Raw genomic sequence first — 24,192 nt, forward strand, 5'->3', positions numbered from 1 at the left:
CGCCAGACCAAAACGGAACACCTCTTTTAAACAGTTAATCATCATAAACAGTAATAACATATAATATAATACTCATAAATTGCGGAATTTTAACGTTAACAACAGCAGGAACCATCCTAACACAGCCCAAATCGGGGTGTCACAAGTCATGAGCTACTACAGAATCTATTATAGGTCTACAAAGTACGGAATCCGATACAACAGTCTGAAGAAAACATAAATGATAGAGGATAAGAGAGACAAGGGGCTGCGGGCGTCAACAGCTACCTCGTAACTCCAAATCACTGCCTAGCCTGGACGGAATCAGCGCTCAGGTGTGGACTCTGCTATACCTGAATATGCACACACGGTGCAGGGAGTAATGTGAGTACTCTGACTCAGTGAGTAATAATTATAAATAATGGCTGAAAGTATGAAAACACGTAAAGGCACAAAGCAATTCCATATAAAGCAGTAAAATCACTTAAAGCAGTAAATCAGTGAAGAAATCAAATGATATTCCTTTTGAAACAAGTAAAACCGGTAAATTAACAGGTAAATAACAAGTAGAAATCTGCCCCTCGGGCACAGTATCAATAGCTCAACATAGTATCAGCCCCTCGGGCTCAGTATCAATCACTCAGGACAGTATCAGTCCCTCGGGCTACCTCACAATCACTCATATCAGCCCCTCGGGCATAGTATCAATCACTCAGCATAATGGGTACCCGCGCTCACTATGGGTGTGCAGACTCCGGAGGGGCCCCTTACGGCCCAAACGCTATATCAAGCCACCTCATGGAATCATCACTCGGCACTCGGCTTCACATCACTCAAGCCACCTCGTGGCATATAAAGTATCTCAGGCCCTCAGCCTCATATAACTCAGCATATCCTCACATATGGCCCTCGGCCTCACTCAGTACAAAAATCATCACAAGCCCCTTGGGCATTAGTAAAGCAGTAGTTCTCAGCCCAAAACATGATGATAACAATTGAATTTCAGTCAAATATTCGGTAAAATCATCAATCGGGATGGATCAAGTCGCAATCCCTAGTAGTGAAAGAACCCACGCTCATCATCTAGCGCGTATCTTGCCTCAATATAGCACTACGATGTGCAGTCCGAGATTTCAAACCCTCAGGACATCATTTACAACCATTACTCACCTCGAACTGGCTAATTCTCTAGCTCGCGACGCCTTTTCTCCTTGAATTGGCCTCCACGCGCGTCGAATCTATCCAAAATCAGAACGAATACGTCACAATATGTTAAGGGAACAAAGCCCAAGCGAAAGCATTTGGAAAATATCAAAAATCCCGAAATTAGCAAAACCCGAGCCACAGGCCCACGTCTCAAAACTCAGAAATTTTTGCATCATCGGGTTTCTTATCTCGCCACAAGTCTATACATATAAAAATCTCTCAAATCGGACAACAAATGGCCCCTCAAATCCCAAATTTAGAATATTAAAACTCAAACCCTAGTCTTTCCTCTTTTTGCTAAATTTCCATGGATTCCAAGATCAATTTCACAATAAAAACGTGTTTTTAGTTCATAGGACTTACCTCCAATCACTTCCCATCGAAACCCCCTTCAATTCCCGTCCAAAAGCTCTCAAGGTTGCTCAAAAATGGAGGAAATGGGTTTGGGTTCGTGGATGAAATGTTTTTAACATTCTGCCCGGACCACTGTAGCCAACCCTATGCGATCGCGGCCCAATACTCTGCGATCGCATAGCATAAAAATATGCAGCTCCAGAATTAACCTTATGCGATCGTATCCTATCCTCTGTGATCGCATAGCACAATGACCTTAGCCTATGCGATCGGACACCTGCTCCTGCGATCGCATTGAACAAATCTCCACGAAAATCCCGGATTAACTTTACACTGTGCGATCGCATTGAACAACCAAACAACCCCTCAAAAATGCTTCTATGCGATCGCAATGCCACTCCAGCGATCGCATAGAGCAAAACCCTACAGCATTGATCTGCAGATTTCTACAACATCCTAAGTCCCAAAATCATCTGTTAGCCATCCGGAATCACACCGATGCCCCCGAGACCTCAACCAAAAGCACCAACACATCTTAAAACATTATTCAAACTTGCTCCAATCATCAAAACACCTCAAACAACACCAAAACCATCAAATTGCATCGAATTCAAGCCTAAGTTTCTTCTAAAACTTCCAAAACATGCATTTGATCAACAACCCGACCAAACCACCTCCGAATGATCTGAAATTTTGCACACACAACCAAAATCATCTAACAAAGCTACTGCAACTCTCGGAATTCTATTCCGACCCTCGTATCAAAATCTCACCTACCAACTGGAATTCGCCAAAATACTAACTTCGCCAATTCGAGCCTAATTCTTCTCTACAACTCCAAAACTCATTCCAATCGCGCTCCTAAGTCACAAATAACCTACCGAAGCTAATCGAACCATCGGAACTCACTTTCGAGCCTTCTAACACATAAGTCAACGTCCGGTTGACTTTTCCAACTTAAGCCTTCTTAAAAGAGACTAAGTGTCTCATTTCTTACCAAATACTCTCGGAACTCGAACTAATCAACTCGATCACATAAAACACGGATAACAAAGTGTAAAGAAGCTAAAATGGGGGAAACAGAGCGGTAACTCATGAGACGACTGGCCGGGTTGTCACACCATGGACATGGTTTCTAATTAAAAATAATTTTTAGATCCTATAGTCATTGTGTCTAATCATGTAAAGTAAAGCAAGCAGAATTTATTTGAACCAAAGCAAAATCCTATAGGCATATTATCTAACAAAACATATTTGAACCAAAATGAACCCTATAGGCATGCTATCAAATGCATTTGAATCGAAATGAACCCTATAGACATGTTATATACCCAACTTTTCCACAGTATACAACTACCCTCCCTTTTTACTAATCACCCCATTATCTGTTTCCAATTAATTATTACAGACCAATGACTGAATAAAAATTACATAAATAGAATAGAAGTTAAGCTATAGGGAGCCTGAAGTAGGACCAAAGCAAATCCTGGTGTACCAAGCCTTCACTAGTCTCAAATGCCCAAGAATCCATAGCCTAATTCATGTTCAGGTGTCTTAGAGTTCCCTAAGGACCTCAAGGATCCCGGGCAGTGCTCACACCCAGACTTTCCTCAAATAGAGACTGATTATGTGCAGTGTGGAAGAGCCAGCCCTGATATGCTAGAGTTCAGAGAGACCTCAGGGATCTCTAAGTAGTACACATACCAGAGGGGTAGGACTTAATGGACTAAGAATAAGTGTGAGTGCATAATTTAAAACAAAAAGTTTTGGTAAACAGTGTAGAGAAGGGTCTTAGGAGTGAGAAGGCCTTTTGTAAACCAGTACTAGTTTGGGTAAGGTAGCAGTTAGAAAAGCATGAAAAAGAACATCTTGAAATCAGAATACAAGTCACAAAACGAACAACTTCAGAAAAACACTTTGGCAAACAGACTCCACACAAGGAGAGAGAGGTAGGGGACACATAGAATACACCTTAGTAATAGTGGAGCATATAAACAACAAGGTATATAGAATTCTTATGGGGTTCTGCAGAACTGGTAGGTCATGAAACAAAGATCACAATAGAAACATGTTGAGGGCACATAAGCAACACAACTAGAGTTACATTGAAGAAACTAGATAACTCAGAAGGAGTAAGGCAGAACAGACAAGAACTTAAATGGACAAGCTAGGCAAGTGTTGACAAGTGTAGACATGCTGATCCCACACACAGCTTAGGCATGCTAGATAAATAGTAGACAAACAAGTAAGTTGAGACAACAGTTAGGCAGTGATCTAGGCATGTTGATTACATATGGAGCAACATGATAATAAAAACAATAAACAGGATTGTAAGTCACAACTAATGAACTGAACCAACAAAGAAACACATAGTTTTAGAATTTGAATCGAATCAAGACATACCAGTTAAGGAGAGAATACAGAGTATAGAGCAGAGATGGTGCAAATAGCTAGCCTTGGCTTACAACCAGCTGGATTAGTGAGAATTGCAAGTAACAGAAGAGAATAGAGAGCTTTTTAGAGTGTGAGAGTATTGATAAACTAATGCCCGTGTCTAAGAAGTTAAAATAAGAGAGTTTATATAGTAGTTCAAGAGTAGAGAAAATAAGGTAAAGTAATCAATAATCAACAATTAAGGGATTTCAGAATCAATCACACAAAGATTCAACATAGTCTTCTCGTTTAATCAAGGAAAATTAGCCAATGGTAATGGCAGGAACTAATTAAGGCAAGAGGTACAATTCGATTGAGTAAAGAAGTAAGAGTCAGATGCCTTATTAAGGAAAGGAGTTCAAATCAAACTAAAAGAAAGAGCTTTAGAATAAAATAGTCAAGGATTTAAGTAAGGAAAGAATCATGTAAAGAATCAGTAAATATACAGCGGTCAAATAAAGCAAGAACGACTAGTTAAGGTCACAAGCATGGAAATAACGAAGAATCATGCACACAAATTTTAACGGAGCAAATCACTCAACAATTTTGGAAAGAATGTATCAATTCCCATAAACAAATAGGTTGTGTAAAGCTTTTAGGAACATAGAGAAATTAGACGGAAAATAATTTGAAACAATAATTTCAAAACACTTAAAGAAGAAAAACTTGAAAGCATGTCAACACATAGAGATTCGAACAAACAGAAATCATAGAAGTCAAAACCTGAAGTATTGTAGTGTTTAAAAAAAATCGGTCAATGGTAAAGAAGTAAAAGAACCCAAAAGAATAGCCATGGAAGTTTGAAAACGCTTCAGATACCCAGAGGTTCGACCAACAAACTACAAGAAAACAAATCCTAATATAACAAAAAATATTTAGAAATCAATTAAGTAGTTAAGAAAATAAGGGAATTTTAGAAAAGGATTAGCGTTGAACTCAGAATCGCTCCAGATCTACAGAGATTTGAACCGATTCAAGTCTAAACTTTAGTTTTCTTGAAGAAAGGAGAAAGGGTAGAGAGAATCTGGCCTTTGAATCAAGGATTTGAGCCATGAGACTTTGATAGAAATCATTCACCGACCATAAACGAACCTTTGAAGAGCTTAAAATGAGATCTGGGCCAGATCTCTTAGAAATCCTTCCACGAATCCACACAATCGAGCAACCAAGGGAGATTGGAGACAAGTAAAGGCCTCGTACAACCATAGGATGCCATAGATCGGACAGGGATTTAAGGGATTAGAGCTGATTTTGGGTGGCAGCGGCTAGGGTTAGGTTTAGGTATTAGAGAGAACGGAGAGGAGAGGGTTTTAGGGCGGTTTTTTGGTGAGAATGGCCAGGTTTTTCGGGGGGGGGGGGGTCATTTGGAACCAAAAAAGGAATAGGGCAATTGTGGCAGTTGATCTCTGTGATCAACAGTCGAGATTGACAGGGTTTGGGGTCGGCTTGGACATTATAGGTTTGGGCTGGGTATATTTGGGCTAATTCAATTAAATTGGGGGGGGGGGGTTAAAATTGGGCTAGGTAATTAGGCTAAATCCGAAATAAGAGGGCCATTTGTTAAATACCTTATTTAATTAAGAAAACAATTTTTAAAAGTAACCAATAGGCTATAAGAAATGATATTAATGTTTGAAAATATTTTAAAATAATTACTTAATATTTAAAAAATATAAAAGGCTTTTTTCTAGTAAAATAATATAGTAATGCGTGTGTGGGCTATAATTGCAAAGTATTTACAATTGCAGCCTAAAAATATAAAAGTGACTATTTGTGCAACAATTGAAACTTAGTACAAATGTAAATATAAAATTAAACCACAAAATTATTATAAAACTGTTTGTGATGCAATTTGTGATTGTTTTATAAATAAAATGCAGGGAGAAATTAGTTAAAATATTTCAAAAATGCAGAAATTGTATAAAAATACTAGTTGATGCCAAAGAATAGTTTTGAAAATATTATAGAAAAAATTAGGTATCAACAGGTACATTGACGGGTAAGTTTATAGTGCTAGCGAAGATCCTACAGAAGAGGAAGGTCAATATAGCATGTGTCCAAGAGACTCGGTGGGTTGAATCGAGGGAACTTAGAGAGTATGTGGTATAGGTTAGGCGGGTGAATGATAGGTTAATGTCTATTAAGTTGGTGGTTTGACAGTGCACCCTAAATGTTGTTAGTGCGTATGCGCCGCAAGTAGGCTTGGATGAGGAGCTCAAGAAGCGTTTCTGGGAGGGGTTGGATGAGATTTTGCGTAGTATTCTGCCTGCTGAGAGGTTATTTATAGGAAGGAATTTTAATGGTCATATTGGGCCGATTGCATGCGGCTATGGAGAGGTGCATAGTGACTTTGGTTTTGGGGATAGGAACGCAGGAGGAACTTCGCTATTGGATTTCGCAAGGGCATTTGAGCTAGTGATGGCTAACTCTAGTTTTTCAAAGAGGGAGGAGCATTTGGTTACTTTTCAGAGCACGGTGGCAAAGACTCAGATTGATTATCTACTGCTTAGGAGGTGTGACAAAGGGCTATGTAAGGATTGCAAGGTTATCCCGGGTGAGACCCTCGCGATACAGCATAGGGTCTTGGTGATGGACGTCAGTATTATGATGAAGAGGAAGAAGAGGACTACATGTAGTTGACCGAGGATCAGGTGGGGAGCCTTGACTAAGGATAAAGCTTATGAGTTGGAAGGGAGGCTATCGGTCGTGAGAGCCTGGAAGAGTAGTGGGGATGCGAGCGTTATGTGGTCGACCACGGCGGATTATATATAGGAGGCAGCGAGAGAGGTGTTGGGAGTCTCGAAGGGTTTCGCAAGTAGGCACAAAGGCAACTTGTGGTGGAATGAAGAGAAGAAGGCAACGTACCTGAAGTTAGTAGGTAGCGCATACCAGGTTGAGAGGAGTGTGAATAGGGATAGATATAAAGTAGCTAGGAAGGAGGCAAAAATAGCAGTCACGGAGGCTAAAAATGTAGCTTTTAGTCATCTGTACGAGGATCTAGGGGCCAAAGGGGGGGGAGAGAAGAAATTATTTCGGTTGGCTAAGGTGAGGGAGAGGAAGGCGCGAGATATGGATCAAGTGAGGTGCATCAAAGAAGAGGATGATAGAGTATTGATGGGAGAGGTCCTGATTAAGCGGAGATGGCAGACTTACTTTTATAAACTTCTAAATGAAGAATGGGACCATGATATTGTACTAGGAGAGTTGGGGTGTTCCGAGAGCCACCACGATTTTGGGTATTGTAGGCGCATCAAGGTTGGAGAGGTCGTGGGAGATATGCGAAAGATGAGCAGGGGCAGAGCTACCGGGCATGATGAGATTCCGGTAGAATTTTGGAGGTGTGTGGGTAGAGTAGGTCTGGAGTGGCTGACAGGGTTGTTTAATGTTATTTTCAGGACGAAGAGGATGCCGGACGAGTGAATGTGGAGTATAGTAGTTCCATTGTACAAGAACAAAGGTGACATTAAGAGTTGTAACAATTATAGGGGTATCAAATTATTGAGTCATACCATGAAAGTGTGGGAGAGGGTAGTAAAAGCGAGGGTGAGGAGGACGATGTATGTATCAGAAAACCAGTTCGGGTTCATGCCAGGTCGTTATACTAAGGAAGCTATCCACCTTATTAGGAGGTTGGTGGAACAATACAAGGATAGGAAGAAGGATGTGCACATGGTGTTTATTGATCTGGAGAAAGCATATGGCAAGGTTCCTAGAGAGGTTCTTTGGAGATTCCTAGAGGCTAAAGGTGTGTTGGTTGCCTACATTAGGGCGATTAAGGACATGTATGATGGAGCTAAAACTCAGGTTAGGACAGTGGGAGGCAACTTCGAGCATTTTTCAGTTGTTACAAGGTTACACCAAGGATCTGCGCTCAACCCATTCCTGTTTGCTCTGGTGATGGATGCACTGACACAGCATGTTCAAGGAGAGGTACCATGATGTATGTTATTCACTGATGACATTGTTTTGATTGACGAGACGTGTAATGGCGTTAACAAGAGGTTGGAGGTTTGGAGACAGGCCGTTGAGTCAAAAGCTTTCAAGTTGAGCAAGACAAAGACGGAACCATGAATGTAAGTTCAGTGTCGAGCCGAGGGAAGAGGACATGGACGTGAGGCTTGGATCGCAGGTCATTTCTAAGAGAGGTAGTTTCAAGTACCTTGGGTCATTCCATGAGGTAGAGATATCGACGAGGATGTCACACACCGTATAGGGGTGGGGTGGACAAAATGGAAGTTAGCATCTGAAGTCTTGTGTGACAAGAAAGTGCCTCTGCTACTCAAAGAGAAGTTTTATAGAGCGGTAGTTAGGCCGGCCATGTTGTATGGGGCTGAGTGTTGGCCAGTTAAGAACTCACATACCCAGAAGATCAAAGTAGCAGAAATAAGGATGCTGAGGTGGATGTGCGAGCACACAAGGATGAATAAGATTAGGAATGAAGATAATCAGGAGAAGGTGGGCGTGGCTCCTATTGATGACAAGATGTGGAAAGTGAGACTCAGATGGTTCGGGCATATTCAGAGGAGGAGCTTGGATGCCCCAGTAAGGCGGTGCGAGCGGTTGGCATTGGTGGAAATGAAGAGAGGTAGAGGGTGGCCTAAGAAGTATTGGGGAAAGATGGTCAGGCGGGATATGGCGAGACTTCAGATCTGCGAGGACATAGAACTCGGTAGGAAGCTTTGGTTGTCGAGCATTAAGGTTGTGGGTTAGGAAGTATTTGAGCATATTTAGTCTTCCAGTGTGAGGTTAGGCTAATAGGATTTAGTCATAGACTACTAGTGGTCAGGGCTGTGTTTACACTACTCTTCCGTTTTCATAGTGTCGTGCATTATTTACTGGTCATTATTTCTGCCTTTCTTCTATTCACTGGTTCTTATGTTGTGTTATTATTTTCATGATGATACTGATATATTTTCTCTTTTTATCATTTCGTCTTCTTGAGCCGAGGGTCTATTGAAAACAGCCTCTCTACCCCATCGGGATAGAGGTAAGGTCTGCGTACACACTACCCTCCCCAGACCTCACTCGTGGGACTATACTGGGTTGTTGTAGTATACTTTTTTTGGATATAGTTAGATACACTAGTAGCTGAAAATTATTTTTATGCTATTAGTGAATTTCAACTTGTAATATCAAGTTATATAGTTATCAATTTCGTCATGTAACAAATTAATATTATCATAAAAATAACTCGATTATGTAAATATTTGGATACATTGGGACCTCGACTATTTCCTTATATAATGCTCTGAAATAAAGAAGAATGTCTATCAAAACCAATATGAGTATTTAACATGCAGTGACTCATAATCATCGGAGATTATTCAACTAGAAATTGCCTTTTAGAATATACTGCAGTGCAGTTCACTCTCATGCTAGACCTAAAAGTTTTATAGCATTATACACTTTACAACTATGGACACATATCTGCAGTGACACCAACCTAATATATTTAAAATTTCACTAGAATTTAGAACCATGCATGGAGATCTTGTTGTCTATTTTACTCTTAACTTCCATTGGTTCATTCATGTATAGTTCATACAAACATTATATGCCGGTATTTATCACTATATAGTTACCTTGTCCCTCAAGATTCTGTGTTAACAGTTGGGGTGAACCTGCAAAGGTATCATTAATCTCTATCAATAAAACCTTTTCGGGCAACTTGGGAACTATTCCCTCCGTTTCAAATTTGTCTCAATGTTTGACTGAGCATAATAATTAAGAAACGCAAAAAGAAAAACTTATGGTCTTGAAAGTGCCATGAGATTTCTATAACTATAACTGCATGCCAATAATGGCATTAGGAAGTTTAAGACATAATTGTTTCTATATATAGAAAGGAGTTATTTTTTCAAGACTAACAAGAAAATAATATTACATAAACTGAAACAGATGGAGTACGATATTCATATATCTCACGGTACCTGTGGGCGCTTATCGGCCTCGCTGGAGCTAGCTGTCCTGACTTTCAACTCTCCTCTACTGGTCGTAAGTTCATCCAAAATCTCAGCATCCGAAATTTCAATTTCAGCTTCTTCAATTCTTGGAATAGTTGCCTCCGTTTCCTAATAAATTTGACAGCATATATATAGATTTGTTTTAAGACATGAAGATAATCCAAAATGAATTAGGCCAGGAGACAAGACATACACTGAAAGAAAAGCTAAGTGCACGTTGTGGAGAACCAGCAAATTCCCCATACTCAGCTGCATCAAGCTCTTGCAAATGACGAGGGTGGAACAACTTGGGAAGCAAATGTTGCCTTATGCTTATGAGAATAAAGAATGGCAATGGGAAGAGAATGCCAGCTATGGGAATCCATGTGACTCCAAAGCACACAAGTAAGAACACAAATTGGAACACTGTGAATATTGCAATGTATTTGAATGGTACTGTCTCCACAAAAGATGCATGCATCCCTTTTAGGACCCTACAGCCATCATGGTACGTTTCGAGAAATCACATAATTTGTCATATCAAACATGTCATGACATTTCTGTAGCCAAAAAAGCATGTCATTAAAGATAAAATAAAAAGTAAAAAATTAAATTATTTTCAAATATAAAAAAATGTTATTCTTGTTGGAACAGACAGAAAAGGGAATAGTATTATGTAAAAAGGACTAGAGGGAGTAATTACTTCATATATCAAAATGAATGAACTTACTTAAATCTCCTGCTAGGGGTGATGAAGAGAAGAAAGATTCTTTCCCATAGTTGATTTCCTGGCAGGCTGTCAATAGCCATGTATGCAAAATATCCCCAAAGAACTGATGTTGGTATCTTTTTTATCACTGGCATTGCACCTACTGATGCTGCCACTAGTAGTGACTGCAATAGGTTGCTCACTCTTTGTTCATTCAATCGAACGGGCAAGTAAGCATCAATATGATTCTCTGGATCAAATTTTCCATTTAACTTTTCACCATTTTCATATTCATTTAGTTCATGCTTCATTACTGCCTCCTTCAAGTGTTCCAGCTCTTTAACTACAGCAGTCTGCACAAGATGTGTCAAGAGATTCAGTGGTATTTGAAAAGTTAATCAACGTTCAAGAATTGTATAAAATAGACTTACAACAGGAGAACTGTCTATTTCTATGAACACAGTTTGCATGTTGACATAGATTTCGGAGTTGCTAGCTTTTCGCCTGATACTTTCCTTTGCACTTTCAACCATCTTCTTTCGGATCAGCTGGTTAGCGTTAATTACACAAAGTGTTAACTTTCAAATTCAACAAACTAAATCAGTAGCATATATAACTTCTCACATATTAATTTGGTTATGTTTTACCTGTTTCTTAAGAACAACCAAGCTCTTAGTGTGCATAGGGGACTGTGGCAAGACACCATTTGAAGGAGGCAATCCAATCAAACCACATAGCAAAGTCTAAGGAGAAGCTTCAATCCATGTCAATATTATTGGTCTTGATTATTTAAACAGCAACAGATAATGATAGATGATAGACGATACCATAAATCCCAAGAGTAAGATATCATAATGATAAGAAGAAGGATTATTTAGGTTGAACTCCTTGTGTTGTGCCATCTGAGAAGCAACACTGTGATCGAAGAAATAGAGACCAGCTATCATCAAGGCTGGTATTAGGGCAGCAAATATGTATACTAGAGGAACCTTCCCCATATCCTGCAGTTAATTAGGTAGTGTTAAATTAATCCCAAGATTTCCCATATAATTAACCAACTGGTCAAGATGGAACCTTTCACAAATTTTACTTCACCTTAATTACAATCCAGTGATATAAAGAAGTAGATTCCCAAGGAAGGGGACTATAGAGCCTTCTAGGAACTCCAGATGGAAGTTTGCCAGGGACCATAAATGAGAGAGTTGACCACACAAGAACCATCAATGGAACTCCATAATCAGCTACAAAGCTTCTAAACCAGCCTGATCATTTTAACATAAAAATAAAGTTAGAGACCCAATGATAACATATAATCCCTTTGTCCCATTTTATAGGATACACTTTCCTTTTAGACTGTGCCAAAAAGAGCATATTTCTATATTAGAAATAATTTAATGTTAAACTTGTAATTCTATCCTTACTTAAATGATTTACCTTCATAGAAATATCTATGGCATGGCTAAAAATCCATATTTTCGCATATAATTTGCCTTTATTTATGCCTCAATCTTGTTAATTTTAATATGAATAATGAAGGCACGAGTTTAATTATGGGGCTTTATGTGTAGGAATTAATCGGAAGTGATTTAGAAATAATGCGCGTGATTTGAAGCCATAACCGAAGAATTTTGAGGGAGTATGTGTTTGACGTCCAGAAGGATGCACAACTCCAACTAAAACGCCAAAGGCAGCTGAGCACGAAATTGCAGAAAACTAGGCATCCGGGTTGGCGCTTGGCGCCCCGCAAAGAGGCAAAGGTAGCGGGCTAAAATGTTCATCGTCCGGCTTAGCTCCCCGAGCCAGCTATGGTGCCCAACTACGGAACCCTCCTATTTCGACTTGGAGGGGGTTTATTTCAGTCCTACATGTTCCTAATAAGTATAAAAGTGTTTCTAAACCAAATTTTGAGGGGCTCGACATTAGTCTTGAGCTTAGCTTCTTGTTTTCAATTTGTAGCTAGATTTTGGTGTTAGCTTGCTTTGACAATTAGTAGTATACTAGTGTAGACTTGTAGTAAAGTTTAGTAGCTTCATGGGTTTGGTGGGTTATTATCGTCAGTTCATAGAGGAGTTTTCATCCGTCGCAGCTCCATTGACTAGATTGACCCAGAAGGGTGCCCCATTCAGGTGGTCTGATGAGTATGAGTCGAGCTTTCAGAAGCTCAAGACAATGTTCAACTCCGGTATTGGTGTTGCCCCCAGGTTCGGGGTCATACACTATGCATTGTGTACATCACGTATTGGTCTTGGTGCAATGTTGATGTAGGATGGCAGGGTGATTGCATACGCATCTCGGCAGTTGAAGGTTCATGAGAAGAATTACCCTATTCATGACTCAGAGGCTTGGCGGTTTGCTTCAGAAATTTAAGATTCCCTAGTGGAAGTGGGAGCATATTACCACAGATTTTGTTGTTGGGCTCCCACGGGCTTTGAAGATATGGGTTATTGTGGATAGTTTGAACAAGTAGACGTATTTCATTCTGGTGGAAGCTACCTATTCTTCATAGCGACCTGTTGAGATCTGTTTCCTCAAGATCGTTCGTCTTCAAGGTGTGCTAGTGTCCATCATTTTTGATCGAGGCACGTAGTTCATATTGCATTTCTAGAGGGCTATACAACGTAAGCTAGGCACCCGAGTTGAGTTGAGTACAAAATTTCACCCCAAGACAGACGTGCAGTTTGAGTGCACCATTCCGATATTGGAGGATATGCTTCGCACCTGTGTTATGGATTTTGGAGGTTCTTGGGATCAATTCTTGCTGCTTGCAAAAATTTTCTACAATAACAGCTACCAATCCAGTATTCAGATGGCTTCTTATGTGGCCTTATATGGGAACCGATGTAGTTCTCCAGTTGGTTGGTTTGAGCCAAGGGAGGCTCGGTTATTGGGTACTAATTTGGTTCGGGATGCCTTGGAAAAGGTCACGATGATTCAGATCGGCTTCGTACAACACAGTCTAGGCAGAAGAGTTATGTTGATCAGAGAGTTTGTGATGTTGCATTCATTATTGGAGGGGGGTTTTGCTTCGGGTTCACCCACGAATAGTGTGATGAGGTTCGGGAAGAAGGAAAAGTTTAGACTTAAGCATATCCGACCCTTTGAGATTCTTGAGAGAGTTGGTGAGGTGGCTTACAAGCTTGCATTGCCACCTAGTTTATCAGTAGTTCACCTATTCCATATTACCGTGCTCCGAAAGTATCACGGTGATTCGTCCCATGTATTAGATTTTAGCTCAGTCCAACTGGACAACGATTTGACATATGAGGAGGAGCCAATGGCTATTGTAGCACAATAGGTCTGGAAGTTGACGTCTAAGAGTTATTTTTCTATTACAGTGCAGTGTAGCGGTAAGCCGATCGAGGCAGCCACGTGGGAATTCAAGTTTGATATGCGGAGTAGATACCCCCACATTTTCACCAGTCCATGTACTTTTATGTATTTGTTCGAGGACAAATATTTCTTTTAGAGGTGGAGAATGTGACGACTCGATAGGTCATTTTGAGTATTAGCCCTTATTTCTATGTTCTGAGACCTCTGTTAGCTCTGTTTGATATTTTTGGTTTGCGTTCATAGTCCTTATCGCTTTTTGAAAAGCTTTTATGTAAAATTTCAAGAAAACTTTAGTTTGTCTTTAAAAATAACTTGAGTTGACCACGGTCAACTTTTGTTAAAACAACCCCGTATCGGTATTTTGACATTTCCAATAGGTTTGTGTATCATAATTTTGGAATTGGGCGTATACCCAAAATCGAAATTAGAGGTCCCTAGATTTATTTGACTCATTTTGCAAAAAAGTAGTATTTTGAAAGTTTGTAAATTTCCTAAGTTTGGCCGTAAATTGACTTCATAGCTATCGGGTTCAAATTTTGATGTTGAAACTTGGAATAGGTCTGTATCTCTTTTTGAAACTTGTATGCAAAATTTGGTTCAATTCGGAACTTATTTGGCATGATTTGGATGATTATATGTGATTCTAGTCGTTCTTAAGTTCCTTTTGAAATATAATTCATTTTGAGGTTCGATTTGTAGATTTAGATGTTATTTTGGTGATTTGAGTTCATATGATATTATTACACTTATATGTATGTTTGGTTTAGAGCCTGAGGGGCTCGAGTGAGTTTCTGATGAGTTTGGATAATGCAAAGTTAGTTGGTGTCTTTCCAGCTCCGGTGCTCTGTTGCAGCTCTCGCATTTGCGAAAAATAGCTCGCATATGCGAGCATGGACTGGGTTGGGTTAATCTTGCAATTTCGAGGAACTTGTTTGCATTTGTGAACTGTCAGAGGTCGCATATACGACTCAGTGGGCTTTGAGTGATCTTCGAAATTGCGAAGAAATTGTCTACATTTGCAAAGGTGGGTCTATTCACAGTTGCAAATTCTGGACCTTTGTGGCAGGGTTTGCTCTTGCGACCTTTGTCTAGCATTTGCGATGCTCGCAATTGCGAACAAGACATCGTAATTGTGATATCTGCAGCTGGGTAAAAGAGGGACAAATCGAGACTTAGCTCATTTTACACCATTTCTCAACCCTAAACACTCTATATGCGATTTTCCAAGAGATTTCTCTTTCCAAATTCATTGGTAAGTGACATTAATCCATTTTTTTTCAATTACCCATTACTTTTCATGAGATGTCAACATCGAATTTAGAATTTTCACGTAGAAATTAAGGATCTGGGGTAGAACTAGGGATTTGTGTAAAAGTGAGGTTTAGACCTCAAATTGATGTCGAATTTAAAACAAATAACATAATGGGCTCGAGGGTGAATGGGTAATCGGGTTTTGCTCTGATCCTCAGGTTTTGACCAAGCAAGCCCGGGGTTGGCTTTTGTTGACCTTTTCAAAAATGATCAAAATTGAACCTCTCTCATTAATGGGTTCTTTCTAAAGCTTATTTTGAATCATTTGTTTGATAATCTGCTAGATTTGGTTGTTCAAAAGGCAAGGTCGTGGTTGGTTGATTTATTTGATTCATGAAGTGAGGTAAGTGTTGGGTCTAACCTTGACTCGAGAGGATTAGGGAACCTTGAACTATGTGATATGTGAATTATATGGAAAACGGCATATATGCGAGGTGACGAGTGTATATACGCCGTCATGATATTTGTTTCCAGGTTTTCATTTATTTGGTGATATATCTTGCTTAATGCCTTAATTATTTCATGCTTAATTTGACTTCTATGCCATAATTGTTAGTTGTCATCTAATTATTCTTATAATAAATTATCAGTCCCTTCCATGACTCCATGCTTATTTGCTACTTGCCTCTGCTTGCTTTACTTGCACACATAAATTGTCATATGCTTTATTTGCCTTATTGTTTTGTAATATTTGTTGCATTCTATAAATGTGGTTTCCTGTGCATGAGTTGTTTATTTGATAGATATCAGTGTATTGGTAAAGTTGAGACTTCGAGTTGTTGAGATTCTTGATTTATTATGCGGTTCTTTATTGCTTTTTACATTTACCCTCCTGATGTAGAAATTCTTGTAAATTTTTCTTTTAAAATTGTTTATGTTGAATGAAATTATTTGGGGAGCGGGTTGCACGCTGCAACAACAACATAAAGATAATGATTTGAAATGGTGGAATAAGGACGGATTATGACATTGACAGATGATGATATGGTGGGATCAGGTTGCGCGTCGCAACCGATTGTATATCTTGTACTTGTTTATGATTTGTTGGATTTTCCTCGGTATTGTGATATGAGACTATGAGACTGGTTATTATGGGATCTCTCATAGTTGAATTGAGTTTATTTTCATGAGTTAACTGCTTTACTTCCATTTCCTGTTTTTCCTGTTATTATTATTACTGCGTACAGGTTATGTAAGTGACCCTTCTTAGCCTCGTCACTATTTCGTCAAGGTTAGGCTCGGCACCTAAAGAGTACATGGGGTCTCTTGTACGCATACTACACTCTACACTTTTTGTGCAGATACCAGAGTGGGTCCCAGTAGTGCCGAGCGAGATTTCTCGGATCCAGCTACCTGTGAAGACTCGAGGTATATCTGCACGGCGTCCGCAACACTAAAGTCCCTTTCTATGTTATAATTGCGGTTTATTTTGATTCAAACGGTTGTATTTTGTTCAGACTATTATTTGTAGTACTCTAGACACTCATGTAGTCATGACTCCACATTCTGGTATTTGTATTTGGAGTACGTCGTTCAGTAGTTTATCATCTTATTTCAGACTATTTGGTTTTGTTGCTATTGTTTGATTTGAATTGCTAAGACTTATTAATAAATATAGCTAACGTTGGCTTTCCTAGCAAGTAAAATTTTAGGCGTCATCACGATCCCGAGGATAGGTATTCCGGGATATGATGGTTAGCAAGTCTTAGCTAGGTTGCTCGGGGATGAGCAAGAGCTTAAGTGTGGCGTGGTGATATTTGGATAAAAATTAAAAAAAAAAAATCGCAAGAAATTTTCCTTATATTATACATCAATCTTGTTAACTTTAATGTGAATATTGTCAACTCGAGCTTAACTATGGTGCTTCATATGTAGGAATCAATTGGAAGTGATTTGGAAAGAATGCACGCGATTTCAAGCCAAAGAGGAAGAATTTTAAGGGAGTATGAGTTTAGCATCCAGAAAGGCGCAAAGCACCAACTAAAACGTCAAAGGCTGCTGAGCACAAAATTGCAGAAAATCGGGTGTCCAAGGTGGCGCTTGGCGCCCCTCAATATGACAAAGACAACAGGCGAAAATCTTCTCCATCTGGATTGGCACCCTGCGCTAGCTGTGGCGCCAACCTCAAAACTCTCCTATTTCAACTTGGAGAATATTATTTCGTGCATGTTCCTAACAAGTATAAAAGGGGCTTTAAACCTAATTTTGATGGGTTGGACATTATTTAGAGGCAAGATCAATGTGCAAAGCAATTTTGGAGGTGAAAATCATCGAGTTCTTCATTGCTTCATCTTTATTTATCCATGCAAAACACTTGGATGATTGTTACTTTAATTAAGAGTGGCTAAGCACTCAATTTTCTTGGGTTGTTGTTACCATGAATATTGAAGGTTTATTAATTACATCTTTATTAATTCGAGTTATCATCGTTTGTTATTTCTCTAATTCTAGTTTTAATTTATGAATCATGTGTCCACCAATTTACTCTTCTATCTTTGCTATGCTTGGGAAATCTATGTTTAGATTAGACCACAGTTAGAAAGAGCTTATTTCTAAACCCGTGGCTCGGGGAAAGATTTTGCTGTTATGATAGGTTCATATCTAACAGTCTCGCTTAGTTGAATATTGTATTGTATTCGTTTATGATAGATTCAATATCATAGGAATATAGGATTGATATATTATGAATAGACAGATAAATAAACATGCTATTGATATAAACGATCCAATCAAGTAGCAACCATAGATAATTCAGATTAACATGTGTAGTTACGAACTCAATAGGATTAATAAACCGATCACAATCCTGGAATCTTCATCTCCTCTGATTAAAATCTGATCATAAATTCTTACGCTCCTGTCAGTTTAGTTAATTGCTTGTTTATTTTTTGTGATGGTAGTTTAGTAGAAAAACAATCATTCTTGATTATTTTTGAAAGTTAACTAATCTTAAGTTAGCTTAATTAACAATTACTTTAAGTCTTTGTTGGCTGGACATCCGACATTTATTTGACGGTCATGTATACGTGCATGTACTTGGGGAACCAACAATAACATAGCTGGATATACAAACCTGTGCCATACCACCATGACCTTGCTTTCCTGCTCTTTAAGGCTGTATAGAGAAGGCCAATAGTGAATATGATTCCAAGCAACCCATTTGTGTAAAGCCAATGAAACTTATATTTTTCTGAACTTGGGTCCTCCGATTTAGGGATGTGAAACTCACTCACCAATCCCTGCAAATTAAAATTACATTACCAATGCGACCTGATTAAGATTTCATTCTTTAATAGACACATTAATCTTTTTGTGCATTTAAAATACCTTAATTGCCTCTTGCATGAAAAGCACGGTGATAAGCATGCCAAAAGTCTCCCCAGCAATCCTTGTAAATCTATTGACGATGGAACAGGCATTAAATACTGCTAGAAGAATCAATATTAGAGCTGTCCACACACAAACCCTGCAAATTTATTTTGCATTATTTATATATGAGTTATGATGTAATTTTGTATCTGAAAATTGAAAACACACTATATACACCATCCAGTCCAAGCTAAGTAAAGGGTTTGTCCCAAGTCGTCTCTCCCTTTGGCAAACTTGTAGAGGTAACTGTACATAATAATAGTAGGTTCTGCAACTCCTAATAGCAATAGAGGTTGCCCACCTAATATGGAGTGAATGATACCACAAATAGCAGTAGAAGCTAAAGTCTCCACAGTGCTCAGGCTCCTATCTAACATTGCAAATCGAGTCAATTAATGCATGTGATAATAATTTTTTTATCAAGAAAGTTTGTTTGTTTTGAACCTCATTTGACAATAAAAGTTTGAAATACTGTATAGAAGAACCTGTATCTCTGCTCAACTGTTCTCCAAAAGCAATAACTGGAAGAGCAGATGCGAAAAATATATACGTAGTTGGAGCCAATATCCTGGCAAGAAACATGTAAATTATCGTTTGCTAAATTAAGTTTGTTTTAGAACCAACTAATGAAAAACATATACCCTATCCCGGATCTGATACCGGCAATCCAATCCTGCTTGTAGCAAGACACGCGCCCTCCAATATCCTTTGCAATGCCTTTTAATGGAATTCCCTGAATCTTCATTACTGTTGATAACCGTTAGTTACCTGATTTTTGTCGTCTCACATTCTTGCAGGGACTTTGTTACTATTTGTTTCTCAAACTAAAAGTTCTCAGTGTTCGTTCAGAGATGCAACTGCTTAAAAGAAGAGCCAGGAGTTGGTAGCTCTTACTTGCTAGTAGGGCCTTAAACACCGTACCAAAACTTGTGCTCTTGTGCCTAGGTTATTATTATTATTATTATTATTATTTTTTTATTTTTTTTTGGAATAGAAAATTTTGTAGATTCCAATAATTGGCTAGCTGGCCACGTCTCTGATGAGAAGAAGACAATTAAATTAGGTCAACTCAAATATAAAATATTGGTTCAAAACTAAAAGCCAAAGGTCACGCATGACGATCTGAGCTAACTTTAAGTTTTTTCAAAGATTAAGATGAAGATCTTATAGTCATGTCACCATGGCCGTATCATTCATTTGTTTTTTGTGAGTTGCACTTATCATTAATTTCTCTCATTTCACGTGTAAGTACTCGATCAGGAACCGTACACATTGTATTATTAAAAATTAGACTCGTGATGTGGGTCTATTAAATGACGACACGTGTCAGTAAAGTTTGAAGAAAAGTGAAGAATGACATGTAAAGATGATATGTGAAACACCCCCGGGACCGAACATACTCATACCGTGCTTGTTAGCCCCGAAACTGATCATCATGAAATAGCCCAGATCAGGCGCGAGAGAATATCTCATAATTACAAATGAGGAAGGAATAAATTAATCCCGGATTATATGGGATTTACCATCATTACACCATCAGTTACAAATCAATTATTAATAAATGCAATAAATGATTGTAACAGTCAGAACAAGGCAATCAATTACGAGATTGACTCAACGCGCATGAGATTGACTCAACAGGCACGAGATTGACTCAACAGGCACGAGATTGACTCAACAGGCGCGGGATTGACTCAACAGGCACGAGATTGACTCATTAATTACGGAGTTAACTCATCAGTTATGGAATTAACTCATCAGTTACGGAATTCCAGCATTTACACAGCTGTTACAAGTATTCCAAAAGTAATGGATGGATTGAGTAAATGCTCATAATGGACCCTTAATTCAAGGAGACTAGTTACTTAGATTTGGCCCTATAAATAGACATACTTTTACCACCATCAGGGGAATCTAATTTTCTTCTCTACAATTTTATACATTATAATTCGTAGCATCTTGCTCCCAAGTTAGCCATAGTTCAGCCCTTCAAGCTCTGTTCAGCTCATTATCCTATCAAGGATCATTCAATAAGAATTCTTTATTCTTTGCTTTATTTTTATTATATTATCTGTCATTGAATTTATTTCCCACTTCTCTATCACGTTGTATTAACGAAATTTTATATCTTTCGGATTGAATCGGTTACTTGTGGCCCGTCATTTAAAATTATTGCTTTGACCTTGAAAACTATTTTTTGGGTTAAACAGTTTGGTTCCGTTACCGGGAACTCAAGCAAATTTGCTATTCATCCAAAGATAGTAATAATTTTTGTTAATATTCGCTTGTTTTCAGTTTAAACCTTCATCATGGCCGAAATTTACCAATCAACACAGTTGAGGACAACCAATTTGGAGATGGCGTACCATGCAAAATAAAAAGGGAAAAATACCCATGATAATGATATGTGTCACGACCCCAATCCCCGGTCGTGATGGCGTCCAACATGATGCTAGGCAAGCCCGACCAATTCGTCACTCACAATCCCTTATGTAGAATTCATTACCAATTAATAGGATTTAATGCCAAATTAACATGATTATAACTCTGTAGTAATAGATAAACAGAGCGGAAAATCCATAGAATATCAATATAAATCCAACCAATCTGGTGTCACGAGCCAAGAGCCTCTAATACAAGTATGTGTAGCAACCTATACATAGAGTTGTCTAGAATGCAAAAAATAAAGAGGATAAGGGGAGAAATCGGGTCCTGCGGATGCCATGCAACTACCTCGATGACTCCGGAATAAGTTGAACAGCAGAAAGATCAAACTATGCCTTCGGGATACCTGTATCTGCACACATGGTGCAGATAGTAAAATGAATACTCCAACTCAGTGAGTAATAGCAATAAATAATGACTGACGGAAAGAAAACTCGTATAACACTACGCAGTTCTATATTAAAACAGTGATAATATCAAAAACAGCAACTGAATGAAGAAGTCAGTTAAAAGTCGTTTAAGCCAGTATTCATTTCATTTACTACTCATAATAACCGAATTCATATTCCAAGAATAGTCGACTGCGCTCACTGGGGGTGTGCAGACTCCGGAGGGGCTCCTTCAGCCCAAGCGCTATACTACTGCGGCATGCAGTTCGACCCATATAATATACTACTGCGGCGTGTAGTCCGATCCAGATAATATACTACTGCGGCGTGCAGTCCGATCCATATAATATACTACTGCGGCGTGCAGTCTGATCCATATAAAATACTACTGCGGCGTGCAGTCCGATCCATATAATATACTACTGCGGTGTGCAGTCTGATCCGCATAAATATAAATACTGTTGCGGTGTGCAGCCCGATCCATAGCATATCAAATACCCTCACCATGGGGGTTCTCGACCCCTCTCAGTCAATATAGACTTGGCCTCTCGTGCACACTAAGATAAGACGGGGTTCTCAACCCACACGCTACTCTCATTAGGATTTAACAATTTCTAAAGCTGGTTCATATTATGTTTATCAGTTAAGAACATGACTGAGGGTATGATTTCGACAAGAAAAGTGAGGTCAACCAATACAAATGCCCCCTAAGGGTTCTACAAATCGGCACAAGGCCCCAAACATGGCAACTAGCCCATAATATAACGATATTAATTAAGTCTCAGTCAAAAGTACAATAGAGTCATCAAACGGGATGGACCGAGTCAAAATTTCCAATAGTAACAGACCCCATGCTCATCATACAACGTGTGTCTCATCCTAACATAGTACCACGTTGTGCAAATCCAGGGTTTCAAACCTTCAGAACATCATTTATAACCATTACTCACCTCAAGCAGGCCGAAATCCTAGCTCGCTACTCCCTTGCCTCGCAAATCAACCTTCTCGAGTGTCGAATCTGATCAAGACCACAAGTAATACGTTACAATAGGCTAAGGGAATACAACCCAATCAAAAAAAACTCGAAAAATATCAAAAATCACGAAGTTGGCAAAACCCGAGCCCCGGGCCCACTTCTCGAAAAATCAAAAAATTGACATCACCGGATTCCTTATCTCGCCACGAGTCTATGCATATCAAGTTTACCGAAATTCGAGCTCATATTCTCCCTCAAACCCCCAAATTTCTATTTCAAAAGTCAAGCCCTAATCCTTCCCCTTTTAATCAAATTTCCATGAATTTAGATGTTGAATCTACAATTAAATGATGTTTTTAGGTCATAATACTCACCTCCAATGAATCCCAGTGGAAACCCTCTTTAATCTTCGTCCAAAAGCTCTCAAGGATGTTCAAAAATGGAGGAAATGGGTTTGGGTTAGCAGAATAAATGTTTTTAACATTCTGCCCGGATCACTGTAGCTAACTCTGTGCGATCGCATTCAAGCCCCTGTGATCGCGTAGACCAAAAATTCCATGGTCTCAAATTACCCTATGCGATCGCAACAGGCCCTATGCGATCGCAGTGCCTTACCAAACAACACTGTGCAATCGCAACCCCTTAATGCGATCACATTGAACAACCAAACATCCCCTAAAATCCTTCTATGCGATCGCATCCCTTTGTGCTATGCGATCGTATAGAGAAAAATTGCTCTGCACTGACTGTTGCATTTTTGAAGCATTTTCCAACTTCAAAAATTCCCGTTAACCATCCGAAGTCACTCCGAGGCCCCCGGGATCTCAACCAAAAGTGCCAACCCATCCTAAAACATCATTCAAACTTGTTTCAATCATCAAAACACCACAAACAACACCAAAACCATCAAATTACATTAGATTCAAACCTAAATTTCTTAAAAACTTCTGAAATACGCATTTGATCAAAAACCCGACCAAGACACCTCTGAATGATCTGAAATTTTGCACACACATCCAAAATCACCTAACGAATCTATTGCAACTCTCAGAATTCCATTCCGACCCCCGTATCAAAATCTCACCTACCAACCGAAATTCGCCAAAATACTAACTTCGCCAATTCAAGCCTAATTCTACTCTGGACCTCCAAAATCAATTCGGATCACACTTCTAAGCCACATATCAACCCCTGAAGCTAACCGGATCACCAGAAATTACATTCAAGCCCTCTAACTCAATAGTCAATATCCGGTTGACTTTTCCAAAACAAGCCTTCCTTAAAGAGACTAAGTGTCTCATTTCCTATCAAAACCAATACGATTTAACTCCAACACACCGAATACCAATAACAAAACATGAAGAAGAATAAAATGGGGGAAACGGGGCAGTAACTCACGTGACGACGGGCCGGGTCGTCACATCCTCCCCAACTAAAACAAACATTCGTCCTTGAGCGGGTCAAGAAACATACCTGGAGCCTCAAACAGGTAAGGATATCTGCTCCCGCATCTCCCGCTCGGTCTCCCAAGTAGCCTCCTCCACGGGTCGACCTCTCCACTACACCTTCACTGAAGCAATATCCTTTGATCTCAATCTCCGAACCTGACGACCCAAAATAGCCACTGGCTCCACATCGTAGGTCAAATCGTCATCCAACTAGACCATGCTGAAATCTAAAACATGAGATGGGTCCCCAACATACTTCCGAAGCATAGAAACATGGAATACCGGATGCACACTCGACAGG

At 39.2% G+C, this 24,192-nt stretch overlaps 1 protein-coding gene across 4 annotated transcripts; it reads right to left on the bottom strand.

Moving 5' to 3' along the window:
- Positions 1 to 54: 54 nt before the first annotated feature.
- Positions 55 to 19,511, bottom strand: LOC104234751 (boron transporter 4-like). Of its 4 annotated transcripts, none has more exons than XM_070171373.1 (14): positions 19,275 to 19,511; positions 19,119 to 19,201; positions 18,811 to 19,003; positions 18,592 to 18,730; positions 18,338 to 18,503; positions 11,719 to 11,885; positions 11,451 to 11,624; positions 11,271 to 11,366; positions 11,055 to 11,171; positions 10,645 to 10,976; positions 10,129 to 10,408; positions 9,903 to 10,043; positions 1,150 to 1,217; positions 55 to 332 (listed from the first exon to the last, which is right to left on the bottom strand). In XM_070171373.1, exons 1-14 carry the CDS (start codon positions 19,376 to 19,378, stop codon positions 311 to 313), a joined length of 2,082 nt encoding a protein of 693 aa, XP_070027474.1. In that variant the 5' UTR covers positions 19,379 to 19,511; the 3' UTR covers positions 55 to 310. The 4 variants fall into 4 exon arrangements, with proteins under 4 accessions (XP_070027474.1, XP_070027477.1, XP_070027476.1 ...); XM_070171376.1 differs by having other exon boundaries at positions 18,811 to 18,999; positions 19,275 to 19,389; XM_070171375.1 differs by lacking the exon at positions 18,811 to 19,003 and having other exon boundaries at positions 18,592 to 18,661; positions 19,119 to 19,154.
- Positions 19,512 to 24,192: the final 4,681 nt, after the last annotated feature.

Source organism: Nicotiana sylvestris, chromosome 3, assembly GCF_000393655.2.
Source record: "Nicotiana sylvestris chromosome 3, ASM39365v2, whole genome shotgun sequence".
Taxonomy (NCBI): Eukaryota; Viridiplantae; Streptophyta; class Magnoliopsida; order Solanales; family Solanaceae; genus Nicotiana; species Nicotiana sylvestris.

What these genes read in the sequence shown, in the direction of transcription:
- LOC104234751 (XM_070171373.1), bottom strand. Translation starts at nt 19,378, where the DNA reads ATGAAGATTCAGGGAATTCCATTAAAAGGCATTGCAAAGGATATTGGA. An exon ending in CACTTAGCTTTTCTTTCAGT is followed by an intron (nt 10,044 to 10,128) that starts GTATGTCTTGTC and finishes CAAATTTATTAG; the next exon opens with GAAACGGAGGCAACTATTCC. An exon ending in AGGCCGATAAGCGCCCACAG is followed by an intron (nt 1,218 to 9,902) that starts GTACCGTGAGAT and finishes GATTTTGGATAG; the next exon opens with ATTCGACGCGCGTGGAGGCC.